General features: G+C 44.1%; 1 protein-coding gene across 1 annotated transcript in view; it reads left to right on the forward strand.

Moving 5' to 3' along the window:
- The window catches only part of CNTNAP2 (contactin associated protein 2), a 1,101,400-nt gene that overhangs the window by 982,762 nt on the left and 93,785 nt on the right, over positions 1-24,853 (forward strand). The window contains exon 16 of the mRNA XM_068156823.1: positions 14,616-14,786. Coding sequence (XP_068012924.1) covers positions 14,616-14,786 — 171 coding nt within the window. The remainder of the gene's footprint in view (positions 1-14,615; positions 14,787-24,853) is intronic.

Below are 24,853 nucleotides of genomic sequence, written 5' to 3' on the forward strand. Positions count from 1 at the left end.
TGAAGATGAGGAAAAGGCTGAGGTCCTGAACACCTTCTTTGCCTCAGTTTTTAACAGCAAGGCAGGAGTTCAGGACAAGTGGCCTCCTGAGCTGGGCGATGGGGTCAGGGAGCAGTGTAGTGCCCCGGAAATCCATGAGGAATTAGTTTGGGACCTGCTGAGCCACTTGGACAATCACAAGTCCATGGGACCGGATGGGATCCATCCTAGGGTGCTGAGAGAGCTGGCAGATGAGCTGGCCAAGCTGCTCTCCATCATTTTCCTCCAGTCTTGGCTCGCCAGTGAGGTCCCAGATGACTGGAAACTGGCCAGTGTGGTCCCCATCCATAAGAAGGGTTTCATGGAGGAACCTGGAAACTCCAGGCCAGTCAGCCTGACCCAGTGCCAGGGAAAGTGATGGAGCAGATTATCCTGGCAGCAATAACTGTGCACCTGAAGGATGGCCAAGGGCTCAGGTCCAGCCAACATGGATTTAGGAAGGGCAGGTCCTGCCTCTCCAACCTGATCTCCTTCTATGATCAGGTGACCCGTCTGGTGGACGTGGGGAGGCCTGTGGATGTGGTCTACCTGGACTTCAGCAAGGCCTTTGACACCGTCCCCCACAGCAAACTGCTGGCAAAGCTGTCAGCTCGTGGCTTGGACTGCAACACTCTGTGCTGGGTTAGGAACTGGCTGGAGGGCCGAGCCCAGAGAGTGGTGGTGAATGGTGCCACATCCAGCTGGCGGCCAGTCACCAGTGGTGTCCCCCAGGGATCAGTGCTGGGCCCCATCCTCTTTAACATCTTCATTGATGATCTGGATGATGGGGTCAAGTCAGTCATCAGCAAGTTTGCAGATGACACCAAGTTAGGGGCAGATGTTAGTCAGTTAGAGGGTAGAAAGGCTCTGCAGAGGGACCTCGACTGACTGGACAGATAGGCAGAGTCCAATGGGATGGCATTTAACAAGTCCAAGTGCCGAGTGCTGCACTTTGGCTACGGCAATCCCATGCAGAGCTACAGGCTGGGGCCGGAGTGGCTGGAGAGCTCCCAAACAGAGAGGGACGTGGGGGTGCTGATTGACAGCTGCCTAAACATGAGCCAGCAGTGTGCCCAGGTGGCCAAGAAGGCCAATGGCATCCTGGCCTGCATTAGGAATAGTGTGGCCAGCAGGAGCAGGGAAGTCATTGTGCCCCTGTACTCTACATTGGTTAGGCTGTGCCTTGAGTCCTGTGTCCAGTTCTGGGCCCCTCAGTTTAAGAAGGACATCGAAACACTTGAACGTGTCCAGAGAAGGGCAACAAGGCTGGGGAGAGGCCTTGAGCACAAGCCCTATGAGGAGAGGCTGAGGGAGCTGGGATTGTTTAGCCTGGAGAAGAGGAGGCTCAGGGGTGACCTCATTGCCCTCTACAACTACCTGAAAGGTGGTTGTAGCCAGATGGGGGTTGGTCTCTTCTCCCAGGCAACCAGCACCAGAACAAGAGGACACAGCCTCAAGCTGTGCCAGGGGAGGTTTAGGCTCGAGGTGAGGAGAAAGTTCTTCACCAAGAGAGTCATTAGTCATTGGAATGGGCTGCCAAGGGAGGTGGTGGAGTCACCGTCCCTCGAGGTGTTCCAGAGGAGATGGGATGTGGCACTTGGTGCCATGGTCTAGTCATGAGGTCTGTGGTGACAGGTTGGACTCGATGATCCTCGAGGTCTCTTCCAACCTTGGCGATACTGTGATACTGTGATTTGGGTCTGTTCAGCCTGAAGAAGAGAAGGTTCATGGAATTGTTTCATTTGGAAATGACCATTAAGATCCTTGAGTCCTACTGTCAACACAACACCACCATGGCCATTAAACCATGTCCCAAAGTTCCACATTCAAACATTTTTTGAACACCTCCAGAGACTGTGACTCTACCACCTCCCTGGGCAGCCTGCTCCAATGCATGACCACTCTTCCAGTAAAGCAGTTTTTCTTAATATGCAACCTAAACTTCCCCTGGCATAATTTCAGGCCACTTCCTGTCACTCTATCACCTGATACTAGGGAGAAGAGACCAACTCCCACCTCACTACAACCTCCTTTCAGGGAGCTGTAGAGAGCAATGAAGTCTCTCCCCTCAGCTTCCTCTTCTCCAAGAATAAGTAACCCCACTTCTTCAGCTGTTCCTCACCAGACCTGTTCTCCAGACCCTTCACCAGCTTTGTTTCCCTTCTCTGGACACACTCCAGCACCTCAATGACTTTTTTGTAATGCGGACCCCCAAACTGGATCCAGTATTCAGGATGTGGGAGGGAGGAAAGGAGAGAGAGAGAGAGAGAGAGAAAGAAAGACACATCTTTTATTCTTTTCGAGACATCCTTCTCACACTTCATTTTCTTTTTCATTGTATATTATTTTGGCTGAGATGGAAAAGATTTGGGAAGTAAGTGTTCAATAAATGCTCTCAGATTTGTATAAATCGAGCGCAATTCTGTGAACAGTAAAGCTATGCCAGAATGATGTGAAAGAGGTCAGAATCAGATCTCTGGTAGATGTTGGGGAGTGTTTTGCTTTCACAAGTCATGTCACCTCCAAAATACTAATTTAATTTCAGTTTTGTTGCTCATACTTTCACAGAACAGTTGAGATTGGAAGGAATCTACAGAGAAATTAAACTTAATACTATCTCTTTTGAGTGCTAAAGCTAGCAATTTTCTATTGGGGGATGTAAGTCTTTATGTATCTGTATACTCTGGTAGGTTTAATCTTCATTAAATTCATAAGGGTATTTTTTATATAGACATTTATATATATTTTTATATCTTTTGCCTTTAAGATTCTCAGTCACAGTGATGCTACCACTCGAGTCCATAAGAATTCTGTGACTAGCTGCTGCAACAGATGTGATAGTTTCAGATCCCTTCTTTTGCTGTATGCTGACATATTTAGTTTAAAAAAAATTACTTAGAGTTCTGTTTTACATTTGCTATTACACTGCATATGTGGTCCTGCATCACCTGAGTAGTATTTGAAGAGTAACTGCTCAAGGAGTGACAGCTGCAATTCTGTAGTGAGCTCACCTGTATTACTTTGTCTTTCACAGACTCACAGAGTGTGTGAAGGACATGTGAAGATTATTGAGTCCAACCTCAACACTAAAGCAGGGTCAGCTAGGGCAGGGTACACAGAAATGGAGGAGACTCCACAACCTCTTTGGGCAGCCTGATCCAGGGCTCTGGCACTCTCACAGTAAGGAAGTTTCTCATCATGCTGAGGTGGAACTTCCTGTGTTCCAGTTTGTGTCCATTGCCCCTTGTTCTATCACAGGACACCATTGAAAAGAGCCTGCCCCCTTGTTCTCAACACCCACTCGTCAGATACTTATAAACATTAATAATATCTCCTCTCATTCTGCTCTTTTCTAGACTAAACATAGTGTGCGATCTTGTAAGATCATGGCATGATCTGTGGGGCCATAAAGGACCACAAAGGTGATCAGGGGGCTGGAGCACCTCTCCTGTGAAGACAGGCTAAGAGAGATGAGGTTGTTTAGCCTGAAGAAGAGAAGGCTCCAGGGAGACCTTACAGCAGCATTTCAGTATCTGAAGGGGACCTATAGGAATCAGTGCACCTGGTTAATTAGATTAATGCTTCAAGGTAATGGTTTTAGCCATGGGTTTCATCAAAGCTCACAGAACTACGATTCATCAAAGGACTTAGTCATATCTTGTAAGTTAAATATTCTCAATTTTAGTTCAGAAGACTCTGAAATCCATCCCATAATAGAAGATCAGGCAAAATAATTTGATGATGTCTGTGAATAACAGGTAATTCTGGGATCAATGACATGAAGAATAGTTAATGTGCTATAGCAAGACTAAATTGCATCTTACATTTTAATTCTGAAGAACATTTTCCTTTGTGAAAAGTGAGGTGCCAAAGGAGAACACAGATCAGGTGGTCAGAAAGCCAGGACACTGAGACCAGATCCGTAGCCAAACACTAATAACTTTGAAGCCACACATAGGAGCAGACATGTCACCCCAAGCAGAGAAACTCCTCCAGAATCTAGACAGTGTAGAGGGAGAGAGGTGCATAGAGATTGTCCAGCACATCCTTCTTGTAAAAAGTAATTCCAGAGATAGCAATTAGGAATCCCAGATAAAGGAATGGTTACTGGACCACATTGCCCAGTGGTGTTGGGCCAGTGTGATGGCTCTGTGCCTCTTCTGAACTCCAAAGCTTCATCTCATTGTTCACTTACCTTGCCAAGGATCTACGAAGTAGGAAGGAGGAAGAGAGAACTTCCCTTTCCTGCAGTTCACCTCCATAGCACTGGGACTGAATTTAGTGCCACAGAGGAACTCAGTCATTAAGATCATCGTTTTGTCATGTCATTGTCCTTCTGCCTTTGCCTTACACCTTGCACAGTCAGGAGCTGAGCCTGCAGTGGTTAAAGCAGTGTCACCAGATAGGAATGGTAAACAGCTACAATTGCTTTGCACAGATAGAAAAACCCAAGCCTACGCCATACAAGGCTGCAGAGATGAAGATCCTCATAGTTAGTGTTATGGTTTGTGGACTGCAGCAGGTTCCTGTGTTTACTGTTCTGGTATCATGGCAGGGTTCCTACACACTGTGTTGCCTGTGGCACAGGGGTGATCAAGCTGATGTTTGCAGGTCAGTTAGTGTTGCAAAAAAATTCCCTTGAAAGGACACCAGTTTACATGCATCATTAAAGCTCCATCAACACATTACACAGCTCCAGGTTGTAAACCATGCCAGATCAGGACCTTTCACTCTAGATGGATGAAAGTAATGATGCCAGCAGTGACAAGGTGTGTATTATGATTAGGCATTGTGACCAGGAGGCAAGACTTTTGACAAATGATTTTCCAAAGATGATTGCAGGTAACACAGCAGGTGCTGGAAAATCTTCTGCATCACTGAATCTGTTTCATTGACTCCAACATTTCACTGATAAATGTGATTGCACTTTTCCCTCGCTCAGCAAATATAGTGACTGGCAGGGTAAAGAAAACTTTAGCATCTGTGTTTATAGCCATTGATCTATGGCTTGCAAGTGTTATGTCACCTGAGAATTTTTACAAAACCAGGTAATTTATAACAGCAAGGAGATAAACTCCTATCCATCCTATCACAGTCTAATGTATGATCGTGTATGGCTCACTGTAGAGGGGCCAAAGGAGTAGCATGAAGATGATCAGAGGTCTGGAACACCTCTCCTATGAAGACAGGCTGAGAGAGTTAGAGTTGTTCAGCCTGGAGAAGAAAATGCCCCAGGGAAACCTTACAGCATCATTTCAATGTCTGAAGGGGACTTACAGAAAGGTGGAGGGAGCTGCACATGGGGGAGTCTGAGACTAGGCATTTCTTTATGAATAGGGTAGTCAAGACCTGGAATAGGCTTCCTGGAGGACATTTGGATAATGTCCTTAACATACTTGAACTTTTGGTCAGACCTGAAAGTGGTTAGGCAGTTGGACTCCTCTCTTCCTCCTCCTCTTCCCCTCTCCCTCTCCCTCTCCCTCTCCCTCTCCCTCTCCCTTTCCTTCTCCCTCTCCCTTTCCCTTTCCCTCTCCCTTTCCTTCTCCCTCTTCTTCTCCCTCTCCTTCCCTCGATTCTGTTATAATGCTACTAGAGTTGAGCTAATTGTAATTTTTTTCCTAAACCCTAGCATTTATCCTTTAAAATCTGAATCATCTTTAATGTGAAAGTCACCACAGCAAAGCTAACTTTTCTATTCTACTGACTGTGAGCTCCTCTTTGATATTGTGTTGATATTCTCAGCAGGTTTTGTTCTGGACTTACAGCCATTTGTTACTTTAGAGAAAGGTGCAGAGCTACTTTTATCTTGAAAATTGAAATCTAACCTATATTTTTATTTACCCTGAGAGGGTGTTATGTTACCCTTTGTGTTATGCAGCAACCACTCTTCATCTGTTGAGTTGGGGATTATTTTTCCTGTGTGATGTCAAAGGACTTTCTTCTACTAAGCCTCTATCTGTGTAGCAGCTTTGATGAGTTTATTTTTCTTGATTCATGTTTGGATTATATGTTAAGGCACTACCATTGTAATTTTAAATTAAGTAGCAATTACATGCTTCTTTTCAAATGGTGCTCTGCTGTGATGGTGGTAAACTCTAAATCTGTGGCCCAAGACATAAATATTGCCATCTCCAGTTAGAGTCTGTGGTTGTTGTTCCGATGCAACACCATAGGCTTGCCAGGCTTGCTTCTCTTATGATATAACCACATATTCATACAGATACTAGTAACCAGTAGATGCTTTGTGTAGGATGAGATATTGATGACTAACACAATGGTGCAATGCAGAGGAATACACACCTGGTATGACAGCAGCAGCCTTCGAAAGTGGGAACATGGGATTTGGGGCAGAGGGGGATGATACAAGGGTGGGCACTGACTGATGCAGGGGGGCCCAGGGCTATAAACAACCCATCAGCAATCAATGTGTAGTTTGGAGAAGAGGAAGCTGAAGGGAGACCGCATTGCTCTCTGCAACTCTCTGAATGGAGTGGAATGGAATGGAATGGAATATGGAATAGAATATAGACTAGAACAGAATTAACCAGGTTGGAAGAGCTTCAAGATCATCAAGTCCAACCTATCACCCAACACCATCTAATCAATGAAACCATGGCACTAAGTGCCCCATCCAGTCTCTTCCTAAACACTTCCAGTGATAGTAACTCCACGACCTCCCTGGGCAGCCCATTCCAATGGCCAATCACTCTTTCTATGAAGAATTTCTTCCTAACATCCAGCCTAAACCTGCCCTGGTGCAGCTTGAGACTGTGTCCTCTTGTTCTGGTACTGGTTGCCTGGGAGAAGAGACCAACCCCCACATGGCTGCAACCTCCATTCAGGTAGTTATAGACAGTAATAAGGTCTTCCCTGAGCCTCCTCTTCTCCAGGATAAACAATCTCAGCTCCCTCTGCCTCTCCTCATAGGGCTTGTGCCCAAAACCCTCCCCAGCTTTGTTGCCCTTCTCTGGACACATTCCAGCAACTCAACATCTTTCCTAAACCAAGGGACCCATAATTGGACACAGTACTCGAGGTGTGGCCTAACCAGTGCTGAGTCCAGGAGCAGAATGACCTCCCTGCTCCTTCTGACCACATTGTTCTTGATGCAGGCCAGGATGCCATTGGCCTTCTTGGCCACCTGGGCACACTGCAGGCTCATGTTCAGCCTACCATCGACCAGTACCCCCAGGTCCCTCTCTACCTGGCCGCTCTCCAGCCACTCTGACCCCAGCCTGTAGCACTGCATGGGGTTGTTGTGGCCAATGTGCAGAACCCAGCACTTGGATGTGTTAAATCTCATGCCCTTGGATTCTGCCAGCCTGTCCAGCCTGTTGAGGTCCCTCTGCAGAGCACTCCTACCCTTTAACAGATCAACACCTGCCCCCAGCTTGGTGTCATCAGCAAATTTATTGATGATGGACTCAATCCCCTCATCCAGATCATCAATAAAGATATTGAACAGGATGAGGCCCAGCACTGATCCCTGGGGGACACCACTAGTGACTGGCCGCCAGCTGGATGTGACACCATTCACCACCACTCTCTGGGCTTGTGCCTCCAGCCAGTTCCTAAACCAGAGCAGAGTGCTGCTGTCCAAGCCACGAGCTGACAGCTTGGCCAGGAGTTTGCTGTGGGGGATGATGTCAAAGGCCTTGCTGAAGTCCAGGTAGACTACATCCACAGCCTTCCCCACATCCACCAGGCGGGTCACCTGGGCATAGAAGGAGATGATGAGGTTGTAGTGAGGTGGGGGTTGATCTTTTATCCCTAGTATCAGGTGACAGATTGAGAGGAAATGACATGAAATTGTACCTGAAGAGGTTTAGGTTGGATATTAAGAACAATTTCTTTCCTGAAAGAGAGGTCAGACATTGGAATAGGCTGCCTAGGGAGGTGGTATAGTCACCAGTCCTGGAGGTGTTCAAGAAATGTGGACATGGCATTTTGGGACATTGTTTAATGGCCATGATGGTCTTAGGTTGACAGTTGGACTTGATAAGCTCAGGGGCTTTTTTTCATCTAAACCAATTCTATGATTCTATGAAATAAATTCAGGAGTGTAGCTGGGTGCAGCCAATTTCACAGTACCAAAGGAATAAAAGAATCACAGAATGGCAGGGGTTGGAAGGCACTTCAGAAGAAGGAAAAACTTTGCTTTGAGGGTGCTGGACCAGGCTGCCCAGAGAAGTTATGGAGTTTGTTTCTCTGGAGATTTTCCAGATCCACCTGGACATTGTGATCCTGGGCAAGATGCTCTAGGTGATCCTGCTTTTCAGGGGGGTTGGATTTGATGATTTCCAGAGGTTCCTTCCAGCCCCTGCCATTCTGTGATTCTGTGAATCAAAGTTGTGATAGTTTCTGTTCTGATACCCAAATTGGTCTCAGTGTGCATGCATAGAGTCCTCTGTCCTAGAGTGGAAAAGGAAGGAAAAAAAGGAAAAACCACTGCCTTGACTTGTTGAGCATAATTGTATGGATAATCTCCATCCATTACTTCATGGCACAGGAGAGTTTTCCATTCTCACATCCATCTTCTCTGAAATAGGAGACTTTTCTCCCATTTTATTCACATAATGGTTTTGATAAAAAATCTGTTTTGCTGCAGATGAGGACCCTGGAGGTTTTTGGTCTATTGTAATACATGAGAGCTGCCTGACATTGCAGCATTCGTTCTCTAGTGCTATTGCCTAGCCAGGCTAAAAGCACTGACATCTTTTACAGTTCTGCTATTGCCATTCTCCATTTCAATGGGGCTTAAATGTAAAAGTGGAATTGATGGTGTTAAAGCATGAATTTCAATCATGCTAAGAAAGAAGATATTGATGGAGCTAGCAAGGGAGTTCTGGACAAAAATATTGCAAGGGAGAAGCTGTAAGGCTGAGTGCTCTAAGCCCAGTGACTCTGAGTTACCAAGTCACAGAGCTGCCACGCATTAGAAGATGTCAGTCCCCATTGCATAACTCAGGATGAGGTGAATTTGTCCTTGTCAATATTGTGGCAGTCATCTCCTTCCTGTCTGAGGTAAGACTTCATGGGAAAGAACCAACCTTCAAGTCTTTATTCAGCTTTTTATCTGAGATTTAAGATGTCTGTTCTCATTAATCTTTGTGGTCTGGGCAATTTCTGGCGGCTACAGACTCTCATGCTTCTAAAAATTATAGAACTATGGACTGGTTTGGGTGGGAAGGGACCTTTAAAGGTCATCTATTCCAACTGCCTTGCAGTCAGCAGGGACGTCTTCAAGTAGATCAGGTTGCTCAGAGCCCCTTCCAACCTGATCTGGAATATTTTCAGTGATGGGGCATCTACCACCTCTCTGGGCAACCTGGGCCAGTGTCTTACCACCCTCTGTGTAAAAAATGTTGTCTTTCTGTCTGTTCTCATCCCTTTGTAATGGAGTGTTGTGTTCAGCCTGAGAGCAAATCGTTACGGAGCAGGAGAGAAGACACTTTGTACCATACAAATTATCAAGAGCACAGGGTTAACTCAGGGTTAGCCAAGCTAATGAGAAAGAGCTAGGGCTGTTTTGCAGGAACTTAATGAGTTGGATTTTAATTTCCACAGCAGAAAACCAGAGCTGTGATTATCACTGTCACAAATTGAAAACTGAATCACAAAGTGTTACCTGGCCTGTTGAAGCACCTCTGCCACGACTCTGTTCTGATCCCTGCTTGGATCCAGGCAAATATCCATGGCAGAGTTCCCTCACGGGCTGTGGTGAGCTCTTCCCTTGCCTGCCTCTGCCTGCCCTGTGTACTAAGGCTTAATGCCATCATCGAGGAACACACAACTTCCTCAGTGAATCCCAACATGGTGGTGGTTGGAAGGGAGCTCTGGAGATCACATAGTTGAAACCGCTGCTAGGATAGGGTGACCCAGAGAAGGTTGCCCAGGATCACAATGTCCATGTGGGTTTGGATTCTCTCCAGAGAAGGAGACTCCACAACCTCTCTGGGCAGCCTGCTCCAGGGCTCCAGCACCCTCACAGCAAAGAAATTTTTCCTTAAGTTCACATGAAACCTTCTGTGTGTCCATTGCCCTTTGTCCTGTCACTGGGCGCCACTGAAAAGAGTCTAGAACCATCCTCTTGACCCCTGTCCGTTTTTATATTTAAGATCCCCTTTTAATTTCCTCCTCTCCAGGTTATACTGCTCCAGATCTCTCTCTCTCTCCTCCTTACAGATGCCCCAGTCTCCTCAGCAAGATGTAGCTTCTGATGGACTCTTTTGAACCTGGGAGACCAGAACTGGACACAGTAGTCCAGATTGTGACCCACTAAGTCTGAGTAGAGGGGGAGGAGAACTTCCCTTGACCTGCTAGTCATACTTCTTGGCATGCTCCAGGATACCATGGACCTTCTTGGCCACAAGAGCACACTGCTGTCTACAGGGAATATTCTGTCCACCAGGACTATAGTTTACAATAAAAATTTTTAGCTTTTCATGGTATTTTATCTCTCAGGAGGGAGAAAGGGCAAAGAAGGGGATGCTGTGTCTCCAAGCACCTCTTTCTTCTCATCTTCAAAACAGAAGCTTTTCTGCCTTCCCTATCTTAATGTTTCCAAGTCTGCTGCATCCCTGAAAAAATCTACCCCTCGCTTAACTCTTCTTAGCAGAACATTTCTTGCAAGACTTTCTCAATCAAGTCCCATATGCAAAATGTTTTGTAAGATCTAGTTACTCCAAGGCAATAATCCTGACTAAGTAATTAGCTAAGTTAGCATTTGGAGTGCTCTTTCTAAATAAACCCTCTTTCCACCTCCTCTTGGTTTGGTAGCCTTGCTGCCATAATGTATGTTGTTAACATCATGTCTTGGCATCATTTATATAAGGTTCAAAAAGACCAAATGCTGAGTCCTGCACTTGGGTGACAACAACCACACGAACATTACAGGCCAGGGACAGAGTGGCTGGAAACTGACTGTCTGGTGGAAAAGTAGCTGAGGTGAGCTTGGTCAACAGTCAACATGAGCCAGCAGTGTGCTCAGGTGGCCAAGGCCAACAGCATCCTGGTCTGGATCGAGAATGATGTTACCAGCAGCAGCAGGGAATGGTTTGTCCTCCTGGACTCAGCAGTGGTGAGGCCACACCTTGAGTACTGGATTCGTTTTTGGGGCCCTGACTCCAAGAAAGACATTGAGGTGCTGGAGCAGGTCCAGAGGAGGACACCAAAGCTGTTGAAGGGTCTGGAGAACAGATCTGGTGAGGAGCAGCTGAGGGAACTGGGGTTGTTTATTCTGGAGAAGAGGAGGTCTGAGAGGAGACATTCTGGCTCTGGACAATTCCCTGAATGGAGGTTGGAACGAGGTGGGTAATGACTTCAAGTTGCACCAGAGGAGGTTTAGGTTGGATATTAGAAGAAACTTCTTGACTGGAAGGTTTCTCAAAGCCTGGAACAAGCTGCCCAGGAAGGTGGTTGAATCCTCATCCCTGGAGGTGTTTCAAAGAGGTGGAGATGTGGTGCTGAGGGACATGGTTTAGCACAAGTCTTGATAAAGTTAGATAAAGGTTGGACTCAATGATCTTAAAGGTATTTTCCAACAGAAAAGATTCTATGATTCTACGGATCTTAAACATAAGCCTGTCTGAAGGTCTGCGCTACCTTTCTGCGATCCTGTGATCTTGACCTACACTGTGGTTTAAGCTCCAGTCCTACTTTCCTCCTTCCACTTCTTATTCAGTCTAAAGTGGGAGAAGCATGCCTATAGATTCAAACCATTTGAGGAATGGACTGTAACAGTGTCAAAGAAATTTGAAGGCATAGTGACTGACAAAGGTCCCTAGGAAGCAACGGTAATAATATGAGAAAAGTGGATTTTAGTTTGAGATTTCCTTAGGCAGCCCCTTTCTTATCAAAAGATACCACTTTATGATAAAAAACATTCTGTACCTTTAGCAAAACACTTCCATTGTACTCTTCATAAAATGTCTTTTTCCTCTGAAAGTGTTTGAAGATGAATGTATAGGGGTACACAGAAATGTGATTTTCCGTCTGTAGGAATTTGTTGCAAACATCTCTCTCAAGATGCAGGTTTCCCCATTCCATCTGCACTGTTCATATTTATCTTCTCCCCAGCAGCATCTGCAGCCAAGGCTTTCTGCAGAGTCAGATCCCAGCTTTTCAACTGAAATGTAAAATGCTTAGGGGTGGGCCTCCTCAGTAGGCTGGATGTAGCACTAAATAAAAATTGGTTGATTTTGTTTCGATATGAAGCCACCTGTCTGGCTGGCCCACCAGTTGTGCTCAGCAATGACAGCCTGACAAAAAGAGACTAGGCTGCAAGGTCCAAGCAAACAATTAAGTTGAGCTTCATTCACAGTGCTATAATGTGATGCAGTGTAGTTTAGCTGCAAGGTTCAAACAAGCAGTGAATGTGAACTTCACTCACAGATCTAACATACCTCTATCACAGATTGTCATAGATTCAGGAGCAGAATGATAGACTCATAGGATCATTGAGGTAGGAAAAGACCTCTAAGATCATCAAGTCCAACTGCCAACCTAGCAGCATCATGGCCATTAAATCATGCCCCAAAGTGCCATGTCTACGCATTTTGGAATGTTTCCAGGTATGGTGACTCCACCACTTCCCTAGGCAGCCTGTTCCAATGCCTCACCACCCTTGCAGCAAAGAAATTTTTCCTAATATCCAACGTAAACCTCCCCCGTTGTAACCTGAGGCCATTTCCTCTTGTCCCATCTCTCAAGCAACCAGCACCAGAACAAGGGGACACAGCCTCAAGCTGCGCCAGGAGAAGTTTAGGCTCGAGGTGAGGAGAAAGTTCTTCACTGAGAGAATCATTCGTCATTGGAATGGGCTGCCCAGGGAGGTTGTGGAGTCACCATCCCTGGAGGTGTCCAAGAGGGGATTGGACGTGGCACTTGGTGCCATGGTCTAGTCATGAGGTCCATGGTGACAGGTTGGACTTGATGATCTTTGAGGTTTCTTCCAACCTTGGTGATACTGTGCGATCTCATTCCAACCTTGTTGATCTCACACAATTGACCTCATCCCATTGATCCAGGCTGTCCAGTTCCCTCTAGAGAACCTTCTACCTTTGAGCAGATCCATACTCCCACACAATCTATGGTCATCTGCAAACTCTCTGAGGGTGCCCTTAATCCCCTTGTCCAGATGACTGACAACTATATGAAACCTCAATACTGAGCCCAGGGGAACACCATGAGTGACCAGCTTCCAATTGGATCTAACTGCATTCACCACCAGTCTGTGGGCGCAGCCACCCAGCCAGTTTTTTAACCCAGGGAAGCATCTGCCCACCCAAGCCATGAGCAGCCAATACTTGAATGTCATAGTAGGCTCCCTGTAGCTCTCACAGCATTTTTGCTTGTCATGCCTTCTTTGTGTTTTAGGCTTAGAACTTGGTAATATTCACAGAATGTAAAGCTGAAGGACTCAAACCCTTATTTAATTTATAAAGACGTGCAAGAATTTCTACAAGGTTATTCAGGACAGCTAAATTAGCTCCTTAACAGGAATCACATTCATGCATTCCTGACTTTTTGTCTTAAGTCCTGCTTATTTCATGTGAGTTTACTCAGCAAATGAAATAAAACCTGTTTTGAGAGTCTGCCAACATGTAGCATATCTGTAGCTCCTAGGAGAAGGAACTGTACAGTTCAGGTGTACAGAAATCTTTCTGATCCAGTCCTAACAGATTATTAACAAAGTGCCCATGCAGGTCCAGAGAAGGGCAACAAAGCTGGTGAGGGATCTGGAGAGCAGGTCTTGTGACAAGGAGCTTAGGGAATTGGGGTTGTATAGTATGAAGCAAAGGAGGCTGGGAGGAGACCAATTCAATCTCTGCAACTCCCTGAAAGGAGGTCAGAGCCAGGTGGGTGTTGGTCTTTTCTCCCTAGTATCAGGCAATAGAATGAGAGGAAATGGCCTCAAGCTGCACCAGGGGAGGTTTAGGTTGGATATTATGAAAAATTTCTTTCCTGAAAAAGTGGTCAAGCATTGGAACAGGCTGTCCAGAGAGGTGGTGGAGTTACCATCCCTGGAGGTGTTCAAAAAATGTGTGAACATGGCACTTGGGGATGTGGTTGAATAGCCATGGTGGTGTTTGGTTGATCATTAGACTTGATGATCTAAAAGGTCTTTCCTAAGCCAAACCATTCTGTGTTTATATATGTATTAATAAACTTCTAATAGACATAGTTACATTTTAAGAAGTAAAGGGTAGAGTTGTGTAGAGTAAATCTGAAGACAGAGAAGTTATATATGACACAATGTTTGAGAGCAAAATCTGTGCATGAGGTGAGGCAGTAACCAAATTAGTGTTCTTCCCATCTGTCTGATCTCCCATGAATTCAGCATTACTATGCTATACATGTAGCAGCAACACATTTTGCTGTGACTGAGTGTGATCAGTTAGGAACTTGAAAATAAATGTGCCATTAACTCATGAAGCCTGATATGTTGTATCTGGAGAAACCAAAAGGAGCTATCAGAATCAAGGTGTTTGGGCTTTTTTTTTTTTTCCCAGTGTAGACAACAGTATAGCTTATATTGACATTAAAAGCTTCAGCTTTTCAGAGCATTCAGACATCTTTTCTGTCTATCCATGCAGGAAATTACTGGAACGCAGCTTCTTTCGTTACGTCATCATCCTACCTTCACTTCTCCACCTTCCAAGGGGAAACCAGTGCAGACATCTCCTTCTATTTCAAAACATCGGCCTCTGATGGCGTGTTTCTTGAGAATCTGGGGAACACTGACTTCATCAAACTGGAGCTGAAATGTGAGTATGTGCTTCCCATCACTCTTCTTGGCACCTGAAGCAAGTTCACATCAGGTAGTGGGCTTCAAGAACTGTGAATCATTCAGTAACATCTGCAAGCTTACCAAATTCTGGAAGAATGTCCAAATCTAGCTGCTTGACATATTTTCAAGTTGTTTTACATGGGAGGATATATCGAAGTGTGTTTGTAACCTTGAGGGAGGTTCTCTTCCTCCTCTACTCTGTCTTGGTGAGCCCACTTCTGGAGTATTGGGATCAGTTCTGGGCTCCCCAGTTCAAGAGACAGAGGGAACTACTGAAGAGAGTCCAATGGAGGCTCCAAAGATGCTGAGGAGCCTGGAGCATCTCTGTGGGAAGAGTGCCTGAGAGACCTGGGACTGTTTAGCCTGAAGTGCAACCTGACAGGGAATCTTCTCAGTGCTCATCAATAGCTAAAGATTTTTCAGAATTTCATCACAGATTTATTTCTTAGAAGTCTTCAGCTCTGTGTGATTTTCTGTATTATCTCATGGTTGGTCTGGAAATAGAGGAAATGGAAAAGAGACACCATCCTAATCAGCATTATGAGAGGTCAAAGAGCTGGAAACTTGCATGTGATATTTAAAAACACTAAAAAATCTCATAAAAATAAATCTTTATGAGTGTTATCTCTTAATAAAATCACTGACCTGAAAGAAGCTAATTTTATTATTTAAGCCATTTTTAATGGCTCAGGGGCAAGCTGTGCAAGGAAGGTGCTGAAATCATGAACAACAAGGACCCAGCTCTGCTTATTGGTGCGCAAAAGAGCATCAGAAGTCAGCATCGGATATTGAAAGACAAAACTCATTTGCAGGTTTTTTTTCTCCTGCAGATTCGATGTGATGTACATGTGCACCTCTAATATTAAAGCACAACCCTATGTTTGACACTTCACAAAGTCTAGACACACAAATTAGAATGTGGAGATTTAGGAACTATCAGGCCACAACAACCCCATGAATGCTCCAGGCTTGTGGCTGAGTGGCTTGAAAGCTGCGCAGCAGAGTAAGACCTGGGGTTGCTGGTTGACCTGAACATGAGCCAGCAGTTTGCTCAGGTGGCCAAGAAAGCAAACAGCACCCTGGCCTGGATCAGTAACAGTGTGAGCAGCAGAACCAGGGAGGGACTGTGCCCTGTACTCAGCAATGGTGAGACCACACCTGGAGTACTCAGTTTGGTTTTGGGCCACTCAATACGAGAAGGACATAGAGGTGATGGATCATGTCCAGAGAAGGGCAATGAAGCTGGTGAAGGATCTGGAGAACAGGTCTAGTGAGGAGCAACTGAGGGAACTGAGGTTGTTTAGTGTGAATAGGAGGAGGCTGAGGGGAGACCTTCTTATTCTCTACAACTCCCTGAAAGGAGGTAGAAACAAGATCTCATCTCCTTGGTGGAGGTCCCATCCCTGGAGACATTGAGAGTTAAACTGATGGGTCCCTGAGCAACCTGATCCAGTTGGAGGTGTCCCTGCTCACTGTGAGGGGGTTGGACTAGATGACCTTTGAGGGTCCCTTCCAGCCCAGTCCATCTATGATTCTATGATTGTTTTCTATCTAGATTTATAAAAGGAGGTGCAATTTGCAGGGTCTTGACAAATAACTTCACATGCTTTCAGCAAAGACCCAGAATTCCATCTTTGAGGAGAGGGGGGAAACAGGAAGGAACAGAAGAACATTTCTCTGATTTAAGAAACAGCTTCTCCAAACAGCTAAGAAGGAAGACTGTCATGGAAAAAAAAAAACAGTGATACAATGCTACTCTGAATGTGGCTGAAGTCTTTAGTGATTCCATTTATCAAGCAGCTCTTCTGGCAGGCTCATACTTGTCACCATTCATGGAACAGTTGGCAGAGATGTAGAATTACCTTAAGCTTCATTTTTTTCACATACATCAGTAAATCTCCAGAACCCCATTATGTTTCTAGCTGGCTGCTCAGCTGACAACAAGAATTGCTCAGAGAGGAAGTGGTTGGAGAAGGTAGCCATGTTTCTGTAAAGCAGTTCAGAAATTCTGTAAAGCTTCCAGAATTCAGGTGTCTCAGGTCAAACTTTCCAGAGATTTTTTAAATTACAGATTTTTTTCAAGAGAGAAAAAGGAAGGGGGGGAAATGGTTTCTCTTTTAGAGCTTTTTTATACTTTTGGGGGAGGATTTAACCTAAAATCCGATCTTCCTATAAAAATCAGCATTGAGAACACCATTGTTTCATTTATGCAAGCCCAAACCCCCACCTCCTCTCCTTCTTCTTTCTTTTTCTTGTAGTGGACAAGTTCACCATGAACCAGCAAGGTGTCCTCAGGGCCAAAAAGGCCAATGGTGTTCTGGGGTGCATTAAGAAGATTATGACCAGCAGGTCAAGGGAGGTTCTCTTCCCCCTCTACTCTGTCCCATTGAGGCCACATCCGGAATTCTGTGTCTAGTTCTGGGCTCCCCAGTTCAAGAGAGACAGGGAACTACTGGAGAGAGTCCAGTGGAGTCTCTAAAGATGCTGAGGGGAATGGAGCATCTCTGTGAGGAGGAGAGCCTGAGAGACCTAGGGCTGTTTAGCCTGGAGAAGAGCAGCCTGAGAGGGATCTTCTCAGTGCTCATCAATAACTAACAGGTGGAGGTCATGAGGATGGGGGCAGTGGTGTCCAGTGATAGAGCAAGAGGCAGTGGGCACAAACTGGAACACAGGAGGTTTCACTTGAACTTGAGGAAAGATTTTACTTTTAGGGTGCTGAAGTTTGCAGAGTCTCCTTCTCTAGGGAGATTCCAAACTAACCTGGATGTGGTTCACCTGTTCATGGTTCACCATGGTTCGTGGGCCACCTGCTCTGTGTGACCCCGCTTTACCAGACTACATCATTTGTGGAGGTCTCTTCCAACCCCACCACACTGGGATTCTGGGATTACATGGAGTAGCTTGCTAATGAGAGTAGTGACACAGCTTCAGGATGGGTCCACTTGCTCTGTGGGCAAAGGATACAGACAGCACTCTAATAACTGATATTTGAAGATAAAAGTCTTACTTTCCTTCTTGTGCTTTGCCGTTTGTGTTTAGTTGGGACTTAAGTAACTTCTCCAAAATCAGACAAGAAGCAGTGACAGACCAGGGACTGTAATTCCCATCGATGTTTGCTTTTGCCCAGACAGCATTCATTCCTTCAGACTCTGACACATGACTGATTAATAGATTTGCTTAAAATTATTAACAACTTCATCATTTCATTCTCCAGAGGCATCCTAAAATGGAATTCTACCCTATCAGTGAGTTTTCCACATGATACTCTTTCTATGTTAATGTGTAGGCAGCTTTTATCTTCCACTGCTTTATTTTTCTAGCTGAGTAGGGAAACCAGCGGTGACCTTCATTGTTGCTTTTAATTGAGTTGTTGTTTTGCTTTCCTAGCAGAAGGTCACTTCTTTGAAAAACAGTCCCCTAGGAGAGCATGTTGCATTAGCCACATGCCAAAGAATGCATAGGACACCGAGGAATCTCTTCATCCCAGGGGCCAGTAAGAAGTTATCAAGTTAAATGGGAAAAAACAATCAATTTCTTCAGGGAAATTTTTGACCCAGATGTTTTTACAGCAACATTTGCAAATTCCATTCTATCCCAGGACAACATGAAAGTTACACAAACAAACAAAAAGCCTGTCCTGAAGAGCTGCAAATGCAGTTTTGGATTTTGCATGGTCCTTCAAGAGAAAATTTCATTTAAACACAGCATTTTTCATCCCCCAAAGCAATCTAATCTACTGTGTCAGGAAGACTGGGATTTCTGTTTTGTCAGTTCTTAGTTGGGTTTTGGCTTGTTTTCTTTTTCATAGAATCCTAGTGTCTGACAAGTGTGACTTTCCTGGACATTACAGATGTGACAGGATGAAGGGTATCAGCTTCATACTAGAAGCTTGATTTAGATGAGATGTTAGGAGGAAGGTCTTCCACAGGAGGGTGGAGAGGCACTGGAATAGGTTTACCAGAGAAATTGTGGAGGCTTGATGCCTGAAATGTTCAAAGCCAGGATGGATGAGGCCTTGAGCAACTTAGTGTAGTAAAGGGTGTTTCTGTTCATGGAAGAGTGCTTGGAATGAGATGATCTTTAAGGTCTCTTCCAACCCAAATGATTCTGTGATACTTTTTTCATGTTTGACTTGTGAACCTACAGGCAAATGTAGTCTGTAATGAAGTTTCATGTTAAAAAGATACCTGAGCCAATTCTAAGATAGCACATCCACATAAAGCAGCTCTCAGCTATGCTGGGTTTGCTCCTAGGTGCAGTATAGCTTCTCATTAGAACTAATTACTCTTGGCACAGCATCATGCTGATGCAGCTGTGGAGCTTCCAGAGCTACTTCATTTGGCACATAGCTCAGGAATCACTTCAGTCTTGGGCATAGATGGGCACTGTCATTTGGTCAAATGAGTGAAGCTTTTGCTCATTAGTTCAAAAGACCATTTCATTTGGGAATTAGATAAATGATTAAATCTTCCAGATGCTTAGGTCAATTATTATAAATGTGGTCATGATTTTTGACAACTGCCTGGTTATTAACAGCCAGCCAAGCTATGCAGTAATTCCTGCCTTGCAGTCAAGCAACTTGAAGCAACACTTTCTCTCTGAGATGTTGTTTTGATGGCTTTAATTTTTAGTTGTGTCCCTTGAGAAGTGGCCTCCTCAAAGTAGGTCCTTGCATTCCAGTATGGCACTTCAGGCTAGCATCTGGAGCCCTTTCCACATATTTTCAGCAGCCAGGAACAATTTATCCATGCTGTTTCAGTGTCAGCATTGTCATGGCCATCTCTCACCCCTGTGTAAATGAGGGCAGCAGGGCAGGTAATTTAGAGATATGACCTTGTAGAACTGTCTTTAAACACAGCTGTCTAAGTGGGAAATGTGGACAATGTAGTTGCTTTCAAACCCTGGAACACCCTCATGCCAAACTGCTAAACTTAGAAGTGTCCAGTGTTGGGGAGTCCACCACTTCCCTAGGAAGATGATTCCACTGGCTCATTGCTCTCATTGTGAAAATTTTTCATCTTGTGCCCAATAAAAATCTCCCCAGGAGTAACTTGTGCCCATTACCCCATGTCTTTTCCATGTGATTCGTTGCAAAAAGGGAATCTCTTTAAACACAGTAACATGCTGATAAGGTCTCCCCTGTGCCACCTTTTCTCCACTCTGAACAAGCCCAGTTTATGGGAAAGGTTCCAGTGATGACAGATAGTAAACCTGATCTAGACCCTGCAGATGGATACCATATAAAGATACATAAACCAATAGCTCTAGATACATTTAGCCTGTTTATCTGTGATTACCTTTTCATTCTCTTTCAATCATTCCTGGACTGGTCAGTGAGCCCTTCGTCAGAGGTGCATTTTACAAAGAAACTGTTCAAGAAATTTGGAAGATGTTGCTCTTGCAAGTTGTTTTCATGGAACAAGGGAGCAAATTGGAGGAGGGAAATATCTTCTGGCAGGTTTTAGGCTACAGTTTATAGCTTATTGTTTTATCCTGTTTTACAGCCAGGTAAGTGAGCTCTGATTCCAGCCATAACAAGGCAGTTATGTTCTAAGAATGGGATTTGAAAAGGATCTGAAAGAAGTTAGATACTATTCCCTTTGATGTAAGTCAACTAAAACATCAGTGAGTCCCATTGAAGGGTATAAAAATACACTGGGGAAGTAAGAGAAGCAAAGTACAAGGGAGAAGATGAAAGTACATGTTTCAGAGAACAGATAATGGGAGAGAAAGAGTGAAATGGAGAGACAGTCATACAAGCCTGGCTGTGGGAAGGACTGTAATCCCTCCTTTTTTGTCACAGCCAATGTGTCTTAAGAACTTTCACCTACTGTGTAGCATCTTGTGAGCACCCACCCATCTATCAGCATCTCTTTCTTTTCTGGCAGCTTCATTATAGCTAGAGATCCTAGCCTGCAATTTACCAACAAGGATCAGACTAGGAAAATCTTAAAAAACGAAAAAAGAGAGAATCTTGAAATACATGGAGTTCTAGGAAAATGGAAGACCTCGCAGTTCACAGATCTTGAGGGCCAGAAAAGTCTTACCAGCTCATTTAGTCCAACTGTCTTCATACCAAAGGGTGTAGAAGTGCATGCTACTTCCTGTGTGGTTGAGCTTCAGAACTTGTGTTTATCTAAAGCATAACTCCCATAAAGCCTTGAAAGGAAGAAATGGAGAATCCCACAGACAATGTAGTCACAGAATCATAGACTAACAGAAAAATTTAATACCAGGCTGGAAGACACTTCAAAGATCATCTGATCCAACCTTTCTTGGCATAAACACCATCTAGACAAGATAGCTCAGACCCCTCTTCATCAGAAGCTTGATAGTGTCCAGTGTTGGGGACTCCACCATCTGTGCCCATTACCCCTTGTCTTTTCCATGTGACTTCTTGCAAAAAGGGAGTTTCCATCTTCTTTGCAGCCACCCTTTGAACACTGGAACATGATGATAAGGTGTCCCCTGAGCCACCTTTTCTCCACACTGAACAAGCCCAGTTCTCTCAGCCTTTCCTCACATGGCAGCTTACCACTCCTTTGATCATCTTTGTGGCCCTTCTCTGGACCTTGAACAAGCCAGTCCACACTTTTCTGTGTATCATGGACCAAAACTGCACGCAGTGCTCCAGGAGTGATCTGACAAATGCTGAACAGAGTTGGACAATGACTTTATCTCTGACTTTATCTCTGCTGGTGACAACTTCGTTGATGCAATCCAGCATCATGTTGGCTTTCTTTGCTGCTGCTGTAGCACATTGTTCACGCATATTAAATTTGTCGTCCACCCTGACCTCAAGATCCCTTTCCACACTGTTGCTCCTCAGCCAGTCTGTACTGCATACCTTCATTGTGTTTCTCTAGGTGCAAGACGTTACACTTATACTTGCTGAACTTCATAATGTTCTTGTTAGCCCATCTTTCCAGCCTGTCCAGGTGTTCCTGTAGGGTGGCTCAGTTGTGTGCAAAAATGCTTTGGATTTAAGATGAGGAAATGGTGGGATCTGAATAAAGCTAAAAAACAAGAACACAGAACAAAGAGTGAAAAGGACATTTTGTTTGCTAAAGTTGTACTTCTGTGCTCTGAACAGATGGTTGACAATGACCTGAGAACTTAGAAAATGGAATCAGTGAACGAAATGTGTTCTGCTTTAATTATACGTAATTGCACAAGGAATAGAAAGGGTAAAACTAAGCCACAAGCCTCAGTTTATTGAGTAAATATGTGGCAGGAGCATATAAAAAACCCCACCCTTACTCACTTTTAGGAAGTTTCAATCACAAAACCTTGTACTGGCTGAATAAATGAAAACCCACATTTATTTTCTTGGATTTTTTTATTTAATAATTAAGCAATATGAGACATTTGTTCAAATGTCCACAGGCCTCTGATGAGAAGATTTTTCTGGAATGTTTTTCATTCCCTAACTCTAAGATGAAATATAAAAATTTAATATGACTATATACAAATGGTAGTCTTATGTCAGAGGGAGTCATTTGCTTCAATATGTATGAATTCTGTGCTAAGACTTTCAGGCTGTGAGAGAGATTTCAGTTTAAAGCCATGCATTAAGCTAGGCTATGAAGGCACAGAATTTTTACTTGAAAGGTTCTCTGTACTCTTGTCTTTTAAAGGAAGAATAATTTGCCTGGTTGGGGGGGGGGGGGGGGGAAGGGTAGAAAAAAGTAGAGATGCTTCCATCCCAAAGACCAAGAGCTTGCAAACAAAGTAACATCCTTGCATAGGTTTTCAAAATCCTGGGTGGAGTTTTACTCAAGGTACCCATGAGTAGTATCAACAGTGCCATCATTTCATAGAATCCTAGATTTATAAAATAGTTTAGGTTGGAAGGGACCTTAATGATTATCTATTTCCAATCCCCCTGCCATGAGCAGGGACACCTTCCACTAGACCAGGTTGCTCAAGGCCTTGTCCCACCTGGCCTTAAACACCTCCAGGGAGGTGACATCCACAGCCTCCCTGGCAACCTGTTCCAATGTCTCACCGCCCGCCCTGTAATTTCTTTCCAGTATCCACTCTAAATCTACCCTCCTCGATTTTAATGCCATTTCTTCTGCTGCTATCAGTACAAGTCTGTGTAAAAAGTCCCTCCTCAGCTTTCATTTAGGCCCCTTCACGTACTGGAAGGCCACTATAAGCTCTCTCCAAAGACAATAAGATGAAAAGTCAGATGAGAGGTTCCCATTTCATAGCCTTGTAGACAAATAAGTTTTGAAAAGCAATTCAGGCCTGATAGTAAAGAGATCTGAGGCAATCGCTCAAAGCAAGAAGGAGAATTACTCATGCACCTTGGAAAACAGACATGAACACGACATACAGCTTAAGTACTGCTCTAATTCCTAATTTGCCTGAGTTTATTGGCAGAACCACTGAAGTTGTAAGACATAATACCATTAAAATGAAACATCTTTATTTCTTTAATGGCAAGCTTTGGCTCATACAGATTTTCTGTCTTGTAAAGTGCAAAAGGCCAAACAGACTAAATTCATGGCTTATGCAAGGCTGCCCATTGCAGAAATGAAATTATTTTATTCAATAGGGAGCAGGAAGTACAATAGCAATAAAATGTGCTCTTAATTTTTCTTTTAAAAATGGGCCAGTTTTGCAGAAAAACACCAAAGGTGTCAGTTGTATAATAAAGTTGGGTTGAAAGAACAGTCTCTGTAAAAAGGTTTATTCCTATCCTCCCAGCTTTCATTAAAATGTGTTTAATTCAGTCTTGACATAACCTTGTGAAAATCTATTAGGCCGTGTACAAAAATATGTCCCACTATTTATCAGGTTTGTTAGTGATAATGGTCCTGGAGTGCTGCTTCTATCACAGTTTAATAGCCTTGCTGAGTAACATTTTTATAAGACTGCTTTATTAATTCAACCTAACAAGAAACCACAGCTCAGTTGGAGCCCTGAAACCATAATTGGGGTGTGCAGAGTTCTTTGGAAGAAGAAGGGTTCTGTGGCTTTTTGATTGTATGTGTAAGAAAACGAAATGAAATTTAATTCTTGCTTGTCTTTAGTTCTGTCTGGTAACTCCTTTGTGAATGCTGTCATTGATAATCCATTTTCTGTGGTGTTTCGCCATCATCGTATAACTTACAAGCTTAAGTGAGAGATGCATAGAAGTGTTTTGGTTGGAAAAGCCCTCTAATATCATCAAGTCAACCACCAACCTAAGACCACTGTTGCCATTAAACCATATCCAAAAGGGCCACGTCCACACATTTCTTGAACACCTCCAAGGATGGTGACTCCACCATCTGTTCCAATGCCTGATCACTCCTGGAACAATTTCAGGCCATTTCTCCTCACTCTATCACCCGATACGAGGGAGAAGAGACAGAATGGCACGTGGCTCCAACCTTCTTTCAGGGAGTTGTAGAGGGCAATGAGGTCTCCTCTCAGCCTTCTTTTCTCTGGACTAAACAATCCCAGTTCCCTCAGTTGCTCCTCATAAGACTTGTTATAACAGTAAGAAAGTCCAGTTCATATGTCTTCCATTGCAAAACCACCCATATATTATTAATCACACTCCTTGTTTCATAAGAACAAGTATCCCTTCCAGAATTGCTATCCCTGGAAGCGTTTCAAAGCAGCAGAGATGTGGTGCTGAGGGATATGGTTTAGCACCAGATTTGGCAGAGTTAGAGAGTGGTTGGACTTGATCATCTGAAGGGTCTTTTCCAACCCCACAATCCTACAATTCCATGATTCTATTGATTTCATAGTTTGCTGAGGATGACCTGGAGGAATGTTTAGTAAAGCCAAAGGGACATTTCTAAATCTTCTAAACAAGTTTTGAATTATCTACTGTAAATAGAGTACTGTAATGCTTGCTAAGCATCCATTTCTTTGTCAGCCATAAGATTGTACATAGGACATTACTATTGCATTATTAGTTTATTGTAAAAAAACTGATTACCCCTCAAAAGAAAAAAGAAATAGAAACTTCTGCATCAAAATGTATGTATCTTTTAACAAAACCCTAAAGGAACTGGAAAGCTTCAGAAATCAAAAATTGCT

This window comes from Melanerpes formicivorus, unplaced genomic scaffold (assembly GCF_026170545.1).
Source record: "Melanerpes formicivorus ecotype bairdi unplaced genomic scaffold, bMelFor1.0.p_v2 SCAF_35, whole genome shotgun sequence".
Taxonomy (NCBI): Eukaryota; Metazoa; Chordata; class Aves; order Piciformes; family Picidae; genus Melanerpes; species Melanerpes formicivorus.